The sequence below is a fragment of the Ambystoma mexicanum genome, chromosome 6q (genome assembly GCF_040938575.1).
Source record: "Ambystoma mexicanum isolate Mex_15411 chromosome 6q, UKY_AmexF1_1, whole genome shotgun sequence".
NCBI lineage: Eukaryota > Metazoa > Chordata > Amphibia > Caudata > Ambystomatidae > Ambystoma > Ambystoma mexicanum.
In genome coordinates, this window is record NC_090937.1 from 1,609,921,520 (window position 1) to 1,609,936,055 (window position 14,536).

Consider the following 14,536-nt stretch of genomic DNA (forward strand, 5'->3'; position numbering starts at 1 on the left):
CAAGTTACCCTTATATGTGGAGTCTAATTCTCTTGACCCCTTCTGCAGTCTGAGTTTCATCCTTCTCACTCTATTGAAAATGTCCTCTAGCATGTCACCAACATTCTCACATTTCTCCAGCATTGGACCTTTCATGGATTTACATGCTGTGAATATTTCCCGTCATCAGGCTGGAAAGTTTGACACCTCAGTGTCCTATCGATGGCTTTTTTGGGTGCTTTAGGCTACCCAATAGGATGTTTTTCTTCGTGGTTTGCACATGCTTTTTCGTATCCGGCCAGTATGTAATCTGTGGCCCAGAAAAAAATCGCTTTCTAGGCCTTGTGCTACCTGCGGCGTACAATAGAATTATATCTTTTGCCTTCCTTTCTCCTTAAGATTGCACACCTCCTTCATCTATTTCTTTCACCCCTGATTCTCTTTCTCTTTATTTGTTGTTTCGCAACTTGGGTGTCATCTTTGACTCTTTTATTTTCTTCAATCACAACATAGCCACTCCTACTCTTTCCTGCTACTTTCAGGCCTTTAGCATTCATGGAATCCATCCAGTTGTTTTCCCCAGTACCTCTCATCTTGTGTTAATGCAAGGATCTTCCAACATGTGACATCAAATTCCTTAGCGAATGAACATAGTCCTTATTTCTTTTAATACATTTAGTGGTTTACTGGATGCCATCTCCACTTCATCCCTGGATAGGAAGCAGGGTGGCGGCTTGGCAGTATTAAAATTATATTCATTCAATTCAGCCAAACATGCAAATGTATTGGCACAAACACGGTATGTGGCTGTGTATATCCTTAAAGGTGGTTGTTTCGTACCAAGAGACCTCTTGCTGCTTCCACAAATTTAACACGGGAAGGACCAGGCCCAGTTGCATTCTAGTTTTCTTTTAAAAACATTGTAGAAATCAAATCACTTCATTTAGACTCTTCACCACTAAAGCGGACAAAAGGACAAATTGTGCCATTATGTTTATTTATAGCATCAGCTAGCCAGCTACCCAGGTGGAGAGTCATATTATAAAATACCATAAGATTTAATCATTTAAATGTCGAGCTTAATTAAACATGGGCATGCTACAGAGTCACTTCCTTTGGCCATCTATCCCTGCTTCCTGAAGAGATGGAGGCTGATCTTCTTCCTGAGATAGAGATGGGCTCTCAGTGCTTCCGGTTTCATCTCCCTGTCCCTCTCTGAAGCCCCAAAGGCATCCCCTTTACAAGGTATCAAATGTCTCATAGGGTTAACGATTTCATGCTGTAAGCTACTACTAACCAGGCATTAAAGGTCACATGGCCCAAGTGTTCTCCAAATGCACACAGCACACACAATTTCAAAGTCTAACAATAATGCTGCCCATTTATATAATTTCATATTTTGCATTGAAACACCACCTTCCAATTCTCCTTTGCATATTCTAGCGAGGCTCTGTCTGGGTTAATATATGCTGTAGGTCAATGGGCCACCGGTATATTGGCTTTTGTGTTAATCCATGTTGTGGGTCACAAGTATCATGGGGCTTATGTCAGATTTTGATCTCACAGATGCAGGGAGAAGCCTGTGTGCAGCATGTGTGCCTATGAGTGTAAGGTGATCCTAGAGGCCACCGTAACTACACGCCATCCCCCCAATAAACAGGGTATGCAAGCGCCTTCCTGGCGTGGTTCCCCCATTCCCTAGTTGCGAGGGACAAGTTGCTGGTGCAAGCTATTTCTGGTGGCCTGCAGGGACACAACATGTGGTTCTGATCACAGGCAAATGCAGGCAACTGGTTCCTCACACTGCAGGTTCCTCACACTGGTTCCTCACTGGTTCCTCACACTGCCAGGCTGTCCTCATGAGGCCTAGAAATCTAATGGCTCACTCCACTTGTATTCTGCATTATATTATACCTGTGTCACAGGGGAGGATTTCTACTCCTCTCCATGTTGGTTTCCTTTTCCATGTGTTAGTCTCCCATTCTAGAATGATGAATTTGCCAATATGTCTGTTGAATGCTCCCATTCCATCATGGCGAGCTTGTACTCTGGAGTCTCTGAGAGTAAACTATGCTATAAAAGGCAGTTAACATAAACACACAAATGGTGCTATTGTACTCTTTAGTATACCCTATAGCTATTTGTGCTTAAAGCCTTTAGTTGTGAGTAGGTCCTGTTTGCTCATTCTATACTAATATTCTACTTCCTAGGGAAATGAAGGGATTACTTTCAAAACGTCTTGAGGTGTCTACCTTGCTTACCATCTTCCATGAATTTGCCACAACATGGCAAACAACCTGTTCTCCACTGGTTGATCCATTTTCCAACAACTGAATGCCTTAGATTCTCTTTGGCTCAGTTGTTTACAACTATCCTGGTTTACGCCAGCTGTTAGCCAATGCGTCACCAGCAGGTGTATGTCTGTGATGATTCATGCAGTGAGCATGGTGAATGAGTCCGATTTATGAGGCGCCCTATGCTAATCTTTGCTGCACGTCTGTGGTTCAAGTGTGTTTTAGATTCTGTGTGCATGTCTGTTGTGATGTTGGGACAAAACACACTTTCATCCTCATAGTGTCCTTTGTGCATGTCCGCTGTTTTGCAGGTTACTATCCCCTCAGGTTTAAAAAGACAAACTAATCATTTTCGGCATTCAGATTGAAGATTTAAAGATTTCCATTCAATGTTTAGCTCATGGAAAACTAATTTGAGATTTCTTTTTTTTTCAATCCAACAGTGGGAAAGGAAACAGCAAGAATGGAAAACAGTGAACAGTTTTTTTAAAAAGATCCTACTGTCTATGAAAGCTGGGATTTCAGTTTTGACGGTCTTCTTGGGCTTTACAGAGTCCATTACGAACTCTGAGATAAAAGCCTTTCATAAAAAAAGGTCCATCCAACGGAATGACATGAAAATCATACAGAAGAATGGAGAAAGGAGAGAGTCAGAATAGAGGGAGGAGTTGAATGTGACACCAGTTTTAAAGCCCCACTGGAGTACCTTCATTTGGTGTCAAAGTCCTTACCACATGTTATCCCAGTGAAGGCCCTGGTGCACTACGTCCAGTGTGAAAAAGGACCTGAACACTGAGTTGGGGGAAGTGGTTGTCACAGTGTTAATCCATCATAATCCAGGACATCCCTCCTGCGGTATTAATCTGGTTTGTATGTTGATGATCCTACTGGAGCCCCCAGAGATAAAAGTACAAGGCTGTAAACTGCACACTGAATATTCTAAGGATAAAATCACTTGGATTATTTCTGGGTTTCAATAACTGTATAGCTCTATTTATATTTTAGTGTTCTGAATTAGCCCTGGATTGCCAGCCAATGGTAACAATTTAAACATAACCAATCAATGGACAACCGTATTTATTGTCTGAATGTGTCAAGTCTTTCAGACAAAGGCTGCATCACACCGATGAGAAACCATATACATTTATGAATGTGACAAGGCTTTCAGTCAATCAAAGACATCACATTTGTGAAAAACAATGTTAATGCTCTGAATGTGACGTGGCTTCCTTTTAAACTGTCATTTATCGAGGCATCAGAGAATTCACACAGGTGGGAAACCATATAAATGCTTGGAACGTGAAAAAGATTTCAGGCAAATACCTATTTGTTTTGGTACACCCAAAGAATCACAAAGGTGAGAAACCATATAGATGTTCTGAATTTAACAAAGCTTTCAAACATAAAATGTCTCTGTTGTATCATCAGATACAACACTCTAGTGAGAGACCATATAAGTGTTCAGAATGTGACAAGGCCTTTCTACAAAAGAGTGATCTGATGGTTCATCAGAGATATCATACTGGCGAGAAACCATTTAAATGTTCTGAATGTGACAAGGTGTTCACTGTTAAATGTAATCTCTTGCAACATCAGAGAATTCACACTGGTGAGAAACCATATACATGTTCTCAATGTGACAAAGCTTTCAATCATAAAGTGTCTCTCCTGTATCATCAGGGAAAACACTCTAGTGAGAGACCATATAAATGTTCAGAATGTGACAAGGCCTTTCTACAAAAGGGTGATCTCATGGTTCATCAGAGATGTCATACTGGTGCGACACCATTTAAATGTTTTGAATGTGACAAGGTGTTCATTGTTAAATGTAATCTATTGCAACATCAGCAAAATCACGCTGGCAAGAAACCATATACATGTTCTGAATGTGACAAGGCTTTTACTACAAAAGGTAATCTATTGGTGCATCATCGGATTCATACTGGTGAGAAGCCATATAAATGCTCGGAATGTGAAGAGGCTTTTAAGCAAATGTCTAGTCTTTTGATGCATCAGAAAAGTCACACTGGTGAGCAGCCATATACATGTTCTGAATGTGGCAAAGCTTTCAAACATGCAATATCTCTTTTGTACCATCAGAGAATACACTCTAATGAGAGACCATATAAATGTTCAGAATGTGACAAGGCCTTTATACAAAAGGGTGGTCTAAGGGTTCATCAGCGATGTCACACTGGCGAGAAACCATATACATGTTCTGAATGTGGCAAGGCTTTCATTAAAAAAAGTAATCTCTCGACACATCAGAGAATTCATACCGGTGAAAAACTATATAAATGTTCAGATTGTGACAAAGCTTTCATTCGAAAAGATTATTTGTTGGCACACCAGAGAATCCACACATGAAAAAACCGCATACACTCAGACAGAGAAGTATCTCAGGCATCACCACGAAACTGTATATAAGTGTCTCCGAATTCTACAAAACCTTCATTATGCCTTGGTATAATATTATGAATCTCCATTGATGATACCCCATATAGATATTCTATATTTAGCAATGCTTTCACTCTGAGTTGCCATCCATCATTACATCAGAAGATTGAGAAATGCTTAATTTTTTGACACACCACACAAAATAGACAGATAAGACTTCACATAAAGGCTCTATTGCTATATGGGAGATTTAACATTCGGGAGAACACAATACTGCAACAAAACATTTTCTCAGCATTTTTAAAGATCTCACATCAAGTCTTGATAATGAAACGGCTATTGATTTAAACAACTATACTGTTCCATGTGCAAAGACTATATAAGATACTGTATGCTGCTTCCTGTCTCCTAATAGCGATCCCACTTTAATGTGATTTCTCACAAGCCATAAATGAGAGTATCAGATGCGAGGCATCTTGATAAGAGATTACCTTCTCTGTCACAACCTCCCACCCAGGAACCATACCGTTTCCTCTTGCAGGTTTCTGCACGCCCTTCATATCAAGTGTAGCATAATGGGTGAAAAAGCCTTCTCCTTTCAGATCCTAACATTGTGGATCTCGATTTCTTATCACCTGAGAATCATTTGGTAAAATCGCCTGTTCTTGGCTCTTTACCCAATGAAATATTCCACCAGAGCCACAATGCTTCTTCACAGAATGTATCTGTAGCAGGTACGTTTCTTATGTAGGTGATTATTCAAAAGAAACAATGCTACAAAGTCACTCGGTACGTAAAATGCATTCTTATCTTTCAGATGGTACTATCCAGGTTCAATGACCAAAAGACAGGGGAATGAAATCGTGGGATACAAAGAGACGTGTTCTAAATGTTATCCTATGGTGACCGGGGGAGACAAATGCTTTGCATTACTTACTCCCCCCTGACTCTGATTTCCCCAGATGACTTGTTTTGTCGACTGGGGGTCACTGGAGGTTGGATTTTCTGATGTTGGTTCTGCTGAGAGGTGCCCAGGAGCTGCGGGTACAAAGATTCTTCCAGTCCAGGAGCAACGGGCAACCGCTGGCGATGGAGAAATGCAAGATTCACTGATGCAGCCCTCTTCAGGAAACTGCTTTTAATGTTCCTTTGATTATATCTTCCCGTATCTCCCGTCTCGCCTCTCATTCGGCTTTTCTTGCTCTTTCTGTAGATGAGGCTGCTTTGGTCTCCTTCTCTTCTCTCTCGATGAACAATATCCTGCCTCTCCACTCTCTGCCTCTCGGAAGCCCTTCATCCCTGGCTTATGCTCTAGCTTCGCTTGATGTGAAGAGCCCTGCGTCATCTCAAGAGGCGTTGGGATAAGCCTTGTCCTAATGCTGATCGAGTGCTGTTTTCTTCTTACTACAATCTCTGTGATGAATCACTTCTCTCTTCTAAGAGCTCCTATTTTTCTGATCTCCTGCAATCCCAAACTTCTGATCCTTGACGTCTCTGCCAAACGCTTTCTTGTCTTATCCCCCCACCCCCCTCCTGACCATGTGTAACTGGTTGAAACAACGCCTTGATGACTCTGGGCTTAGGCGCTTTACAAATACAAAAATAAATACAATTCTCCCTAGCCGACTTTTACTGCACTTGATTTCTGAATACTTCTAAAGTAGAAAATCTCTGTGCAGCTACTGCTGTTACTCCTTCTCCTCCTTCTAATTTTTCTCCTTCGTCATCTATTATTGTCTCTCTGTTTTCCCATGTTACTAATTCTGATTTTTCCATGCTTCTTTCAAGGGCTCACCCTACTGCTTCGACTAATTTTATTTATTTATGTATATGTTTATATAGTGCTTGCAGGCATTAATGCTCACAAGAAGACGCAAGAACCTTAGGAAACAGGACAAGAGACAGCTCATAGGAAAGTCTGGCGGACCAAGGATCTGAATCCAAAAAAAGAGTTATTTGATAAAGAATGTTTTAGTTGTTTTCTAAACCTTGCAAGTGTCCTTGGGAAGTGCCTGTTGAGCCTGGGGGAAGGTCTGCCATTCATTGCTGCAGTTTGAGTTACCGACGTGATACGTCTGTCAATCTTCAGCAATGTCACCATACTGGAGACACGTCCCTTTTTATGTCCCTGCTACTGAAGTGCTTGTGCGCACGCACCAGCTCGCGCGCACCTTGCAAGTGCCCTTGCGAAGTGTCTGTTGAGCCTGTTTGGCGTGTGCAGGCGGGGAGTGGGGCCACTTCTATTTTGTCTTTTAAGTAGATACAAGATGACTTTGCGGCCACACAATTTGTCTCTCACCAATTTCACATCTAAAAGGTGAAAACCGCGACATATGTGGTTGTGTGTTTCTGGGCGTTTAATTTTTGGCTTCTTGTCATATAGGCCTAGTTAGTCACTAACGCTCAGAAGGGTGACTTCTTTCGGTATTGCACGGCCGCATGTGCAGGAGTTTCCCTCTTAACACATAATAACTTGCTGCAAAGATCGCGTGTGGATTCTTACACGTTAAGCGCTTGTTTTGTAATAGGTATAAAATTGTATACAGATTAAGCCACACGTACCACATTCTTATGGATCTGTTAAGTCGCTCTGCTGGGGATTTAAAACTCCTTTGTGAAATAGCCCGTTAAGCATTCCCAAACACAGCTATAGTTAATATTAAGTCGACAATGGTTAGGGACCTGAGAAGTGGCAAACACATGAAAGATCAAAAACATAAGACTACGTCAAAGCTTCCAATATGTCGGACTCTGATGATATGAAGGAAATAGTTTCTGATAAATTACTTATACAGGCTGAGGGATATGCAGGGACTGTGCAGATTGAAGCAGACCCGGAAAATCAGGGATTGCCTCTTCCCAATAGATCCCACCCTTCAGATAGTGTTGCAATAGCATATGTGGTTGCCCAAGTGCATACAGCACCAATTCATCAGTGTGGGTCGAAGACTTTCACACTGCGGGACGTGAATGACATACCCCCAATGTTAAGAGAAACATTCAATAACATGCCTATCACTAACAATGTGTTCATTCCCAATCCTGACAAACGATTTAATACATCAATCTCTGACAAATCCATGCTTGCGCCCGCCGTCATGGCAGAGTTTGGCACGCGCATGCGACTTTCTCTGGGTCCTTCTACACCAGTAGAAAACTTTCGCCCTAACATTGAAGATGTTCACCTTCACAATAATGGCAATTCACATCGCAGACTGCCACAACCTCCCCGTTCACCTATTTGTACACGCCATCGGCCTCCGTTTGGCATGACTGCCAGTTCGCCTTCTACCAGGACCAACCAATTTGCGCATGATACTGAGTCGCCTCCACTGATTAGTGAAATAAATGGTCTTGGGGAAAATAGTGAGCATGAAAACTCCATTAGGATGGGACAGGAACACTTTTTACCTTCAGTGGGCAGTGGTACATCCCACGTGCTCAACGCTCCGGACAATTAATCATTTCATGTTTTAACCCATGTACTTAATCTACTGGACAAAGGACACAACACTACACATTATGAAATTAGAGAAATTAAAGAGGCTAGAGGGCTTTATGGTAGCTCAAGAGATTTTTTGTCTGATTCATGCTGCGTTGCAGAAACTATCGCAACATGTCAGTCAAAGCACGAGTGCAATACAAACTCCTACTACAGTTGCAATATAAAAGTCTACGCAAACACACTCATGTCAGGACCTTCAGGGGCCCAACTGAAGTTCTTATGAGAGTGTGGTCGCTAATAATGCTAGTAGTAATGAACCTCCCTGCGGGGATGCCACTACGGACTTTGCTCAAATAGTCCAATTCCAACACGAAAGGATTTTGGCAATTGAGCAGCAGTTAAAGTCTACACATGAAGCCTCGCAGGGTGACTATAAAATTCCCCAAGAAAAATCACAGTTTGGGACCGCAGATATAGCGTCTCGACATGACGCACCAGATATTCCCACTCCTCTTACTGATCTAATTGAGGAGAATGCCATTGCTAACAGGACAGCTCCATTAATACTTGAAATCTCTTCAGATCATGACACTGCAAATGGCGCAAAGTATTATCTTTCCCCTAGAGCCAGGCGACTTGAGCTAAGAGCACGAAAAAAGAAGACAACATTCGGCAAAATAAAATTGAACCAGTAGAAAAAAAACAAAAAATCAAAATTCCATTAAAAGGGCCACAACTCTAGCATAAAAAATGTATTTAATTTTTGAATGAGGACGTGACCCTTGACCTCACTCAACTAAATGCTGAAAGTAAAATCCACTTGCAAGTAAAAGTAAAGAAAAATGTAGTTAAGACTCAATGGGCCTCATTACGACCCTGGCGGTAAGGGGTTTACGCCAGCGTTAGCTGCGCCGACCCCTTACCGCCAATTACGAGGTCCCCTAGCGCCATGGTGCTTTTAACACCTGCTTTTAGCAGGTGTTAAAATCCATGGCGCTAAGGGACCATGGAGTTAATTACGCCACCGTAATTTACGGTGGCGTAATTAACGCCTTCCCCACTCCCATTATGCCCTATGGGGCAAAAATGGGAATGGGGAAGGGTAAATGGGGATTGGGGACTTACCGCCCCGCCAAGGTCGGAATGGGGCGGTAAGTCCGCCAACCACCATGGCGTAAACGTAGTTTACGCCATGGTGGTAAAGTCACGGCCCAGGCGGTAACTTACCGCCTGGGTCGTAATGAGGCCCAATCTCATGTAATTAAAAATGGCAAAGCATCTGGACGTAATCACAAAGCCGGGACCGAGGAAGGCCTACCTAAAGATATTAAACCAACTATGTCCATTGATCCACTAAAGGGGCCTTATCACATGTTACCCTCTGCCACCTCAATAACACAAACTCACTATCTAATTTCTTTCCGACTGTTACGAAAAAAGTGAGAAGTGAACCTCAACAAATCGTACATAATCTGAGTCAAACTCACGAGAGCAGCATAGATAAAGAAGTATTGCCAGCGAATGAAGAGCCGAAGCATGACAAGGATAACAACCGTAAAGTAAAAGTAAAGATCAAAGGACAATAAAACTTCTAAGAATAATGATGTCAGTGGTAAGCCCCCCATTGTAGCATCCGGTGACACGATGGCGAATAATGAATTAGCAGTATGGTCGTCAAGGATATTCCAACTGAACCAAGTCAGGCTGTCCTTCCCGCCGACTTTAACAACATCATTGGGTGGGTCAGCGATGTTAATATCAATGGCAGAGCTAGATTAAACTTTGTATATTCTCAAAGTGTTTGACCAAATTCCTCCATTGAGAAATCCACATTCAGACGACATAGAGTGGATCAACTTATCGGTTCACAACAATAACAGAATGATCTGCAAGGTACAATCACATATTGCTAGAATGATCTGGAAGCATTGTGCAGATCTTGCGCTACTTGGACTGGAAACACATCTGTTTAAATCGAAGGTCGAATCAAGTTCATTCATTGATATACAAATGCCTTCATCTTTAGGGTGTGAGAATTTAGGACCTAATTTGGAATCCCTAAAAATTCCAAATTAGGTTCAATAATGGTACAACTGTCGTCATTTGCTAACCTAATTAAGGACTTGTCATGGTTAGAGCCCTACATGAAAACTCTGATTAGTAACACCAACACCTACTCTGATACGTAGCAAGGATGTCCATAAACTGCTGGAACTCTTGTGGATTCAACAACATAACCACCTGGTTCAAGTCTCAACATCAATAATAAACCCTCCATTATCCTACTTCAAGAAACAATGCTCCTGCAAAACATATACCTAGACAGGTATACTTCATATATGCAACCGGCTAATATAGGCCACTCTGGTCGTCCTTTTGAGGGTCTTGCCATTCTGATTCATAACCGGTTGAAGGCATGCACAAAGCTAAAACTGGTGTCTGAAGATATGTTGGCTATTAATCTAATCATAAATGGAGACAATAAGAATAGCATTTTACTAATCTGCCTATACTGGAATCCAAGCAAGATAGTGCAAGCAGACATGTTCTCAAACCTGAGCACATTATTTGAAGACGCATATAGTCGTAATCATGCTTATGAAATCATTATAGGAGATTTCAACTCTACACTAATGAATGTGCGGCCTGACCTATCTCACACTTCAAAAGGTCCATATCTGATTAACTCAATGACCACCCTGGAACACCCTGCCACTGAGCATCAAATCATCCAATTCCTTCCAGTCATTCAGGAAACTTGTCATTGGGTGGCTTCTGACAAATAGCCAACTTGGAAGTCAGACCTAGCTATTTACTGCATTGTCTGTCCATGCCTCACCTATGTCACTATTGGGTGCTATTACCCCCACTGCCTGCATATAACTGCCATTTAAACTGTTCTAGCATCACTGTTTATTACCATGTACTGTGACTTGTAACCTTGTACTAGTGCCCCTATACTCCTGGGTCCGGAGCGCTATAGAAATAAAATAAACAAACAAACAAACCAGAGGTCGGCGATGGGTCGATTTCTTTTTAGCTGATTGGGACTTTCACGTTGTTTCAACAGCATTGAATCAACTTCCACTTACTTGGCAAAGAGGGACAAACGGGTCCATCATTGATTATTTTGGTGTATCGAAAAACCTCCTAGGAAGCTGTAATCCAGTCACTATAATAAATCGGGGGATGGGTGATCATATGACCCTAAAACTTGATTTAATCACTGCACTTACAAAGCATCAATACCGGCCGGTATTAGAATTGGTAGAAATGGAACGCCATGCGACATCCATACACTGGAACAACAAATTGTGTAGGAAATTGTCTTCCTTGGTCAATCGTGATCTAATGTCTGTGAACATTGCAATTCGCTTGGGACTGTCTAGTTAGTATCAGGAAGTGTGGAATGCTAACATGATTAATTTGTATGTTAGTAATATAGCTAACCAACAGTGCACAATCGCCACTCAACAACATAGTAACACATTTAGCATAGAGGTGGCTTTATTAAAACGTTCAAAAAACAAAAACCTAAGAGATCTAAAAATGGCAAGGAGAACTGAGTCCTCATACCTTAGATTAAAAAATGAGATTTATCGGCAATATAAAATCAAGCTCAAGAGTATTAAATTTTCAAAGTACATGGAGGACAACCTGCGTATGATTCATCATTTATGTAAACATAATGTCAAAAATGTGTGGGCCATTATGAGAAATCCTATAGCAAGGGTCACGTCAAAATTTGAAACGTCGTTCGCGGGAGAGGTTTGGATCGACTACATGACGAAGAAATATCAACTGCTTCATGGACCTCCATCTGTCCCTGCGCCATACCTTGCCAATGCCCCATTGGCACAATGCCTGTGGTCATTGGAGGATGTAGGAGGGGCCATTTGTAAACTCAACTATTGTAGGGCCTCAGGCCCTGATGGAATGCCACCTTGTGTTTTGAAAGATGATTCTCACTTTTGGTCCACGGTTCTAAAATCAAAGTTTGATTACATCTTTGAAACCAAAATTATTCTGGATTAATGCCTCACATCGATTCATGTTCCTATTCACAAGAAAGGTATCCCATCTTATTATAGGCCGATGGCACTTATGGACGCATCCGCAAAGGTCTTTGCGATACTCATCTTGGATGAGCTTCAAAGTTTCATCAGGAAGAACCTTACGTTATCTAGATTGCAAGTTTTAGTTTCGCCAAGACATGGGGACCTCATTAAACGCAGCTATTCTGGCACATCTTTTATAAACAACAAAACATACTCAAGCATGTCCCATATACATGGCATCATTAGACCTGTCCTTGGCATTCGAACGAGTTGTTAGAGCACATCTCTGGAACAAAATGGTGACCTTCGTCATACCTCTGCACAACATTGGTTGGATTGTAAGGCTCCACTATAACACCAAATATAATGTTTGCATTAACCAGGGTGGACTATGAACAGACACAATTGCAATAGAAGGAGGAGTCAAGCAAGGGTGCAATTTAGCATCCATCCTGTTTAATTTATACTTACGCGACCTAAACATACATGGAATCAATCAAATATCTTTTCAGTAAGATTAGGTGGGCTTCAGCTACACTGGTTGGCATTCACCGACGACTTGATCCTGCTTGATAGAACCCCATATGGTCTACGGAATAAATGTGAACTTTTCTTTACATGCGCTCAAAAATGTAACCTGCAGACAAATGCGTACAAATCTAACATAGTAATATTTACAAATAGGAGAAAGATTTGCACCTTCAAATGGCCTATAGGGGGTACAGCAATAGAGCACACACTGAGCACTCGATACTTGGGATATAACTTAACTGACACCTCCTCATTACAAGCGTGCAGGGACTCTCTAAACCTAAGGGTCAGACCCTTAATATCTCAAATGAGACTGATATTTTATAAGCATTGCAAATTCTCCATCATGCCCATATTGGATGTCTACACCTTGAAAGTGGAGGCAATGGTTTTATATGGCCTTGATTTGTGCCTTCTGAATATTGACAAGATCCTAAATCAGCTTCAAGGCAGGATCTGGAGGAGCACCCTTGGCTTATCCAATGCTCTTCCAACCGCGGTTCTCCGACACGAACTGGGGCTAAATTCACTGGCATCTAAACATCAGTGAGGATGTTAACAAATTACACCAAAATATTATCGCCTCCATGTAATTCTCTTTATGAGGTTTTATCACATATGGTAACCAATGCCTATCCTGCTTCAATGGTAAGATTCGATGCTAAAATGAAAATGCTTCTAAAAAATGTAATATGAATCCTATTGACCTGTGTTTTTGTGCCCAGCGCTGGTGAAGATAAAACACTATGATGAGCATTGATTGGATGGAAATGACTGCGATCATTGCTGGTCATGAATCATATAAGGTGTGTGCCCTGTTCATGAAAAAAGAAATTTCTCGCATCCAATATCTGTTATGTTTTCAATATGACAAGGCCTGTGATTTATATATGAGATTTAAGCTTGACCAATTTCCTACAAACGCTCGTATAAAACATTGGCAAACAAAAAACGATCTAAAATCCGATGGTGTGTGCCGATTTTGCCTATTGAGACATAATGTAGAAAATGTAAAGCACCTTGTCATGTATTGTAAATATTGGGAAAATGCTAGAAAGTTATCCTTTGGCAAAGCTTACTTTGGTGAAACTATTGTCTCACCTAACTTAATATGGATTCATTGCATGTGGGGTACAAATACCTCATTGATTCTTTCACTAACTCGCCTACTGAGTCTTATACAGTAACAATTACCTGAACTAAAAAGGTCAAACTGATTGCCTTTTTTTTAACCAATTATCAGACATAAACCACATTAATGCAATCTAGGTGTGTGTAGTGATTTTTAACATTTCTATTAATTCTCAAAGATCTCATGTCTCCTTAAACACCAAGAAATGTTAGGTACGATTATTCATTGTAATTTTGCCTATTGTGTGTATTTTGGGCAATGTTTTGTATGCAATTGACAATACGTAGAAACGGATGTTAGAAATTCTATTAGCGCAATGAACACAAGCAATATTGTAATCAGCACTTTAACAACTCTTAAGCCTGTCGTATTTTTCTTAGTACAATATTCAAGTCAGTTGTCTCTCACTTTATTGACTTGCATGTTGGCCAAAATAGCACTCAATATGTCACTAGGTTGTCCCTTGCAATTTAATAGCACTCAAAAGACAAAGGCAAAATAGCCACGTATAGCTACCTAAAAATGTAACTTTAAACATTTAAAGTCTTTCTCATGTTTTATGTATACATGTTGTGTGTATTTTATCAAATGTCTGTTTTACATACGTTTGAAAAAAGAAAATATCGATTTTATTAAAATGGTTTTATGTTTGTAAAGGTTCATGAGAACCACATGCAAATAAAAAAAAGAAACAACCGTA

General features: G+C 40.9%; 1 protein-coding gene across 1 annotated transcript in view; it reads left to right on the forward strand.

The window, feature by feature from the left end:
• LOC138516904 (zinc finger protein 300-like) overlaps positions 1-14,536 on the forward strand; it is a 50,166-nt gene extending 35,630 nt beyond the window's left edge. Inside the window, exon 2 of the mRNA XM_069632360.1 lies at positions 2,717-14,536. Within this exon, the coding sequence (XP_069488461.1) occupies positions 3,681-4,640 (960 nt within the window). The 5' untranslated portion in view covers positions 2,717-3,680 and the 3' untranslated portion in view covers positions 4,641-14,536. The remainder of the gene's footprint in view (positions 1-2,716) is intronic.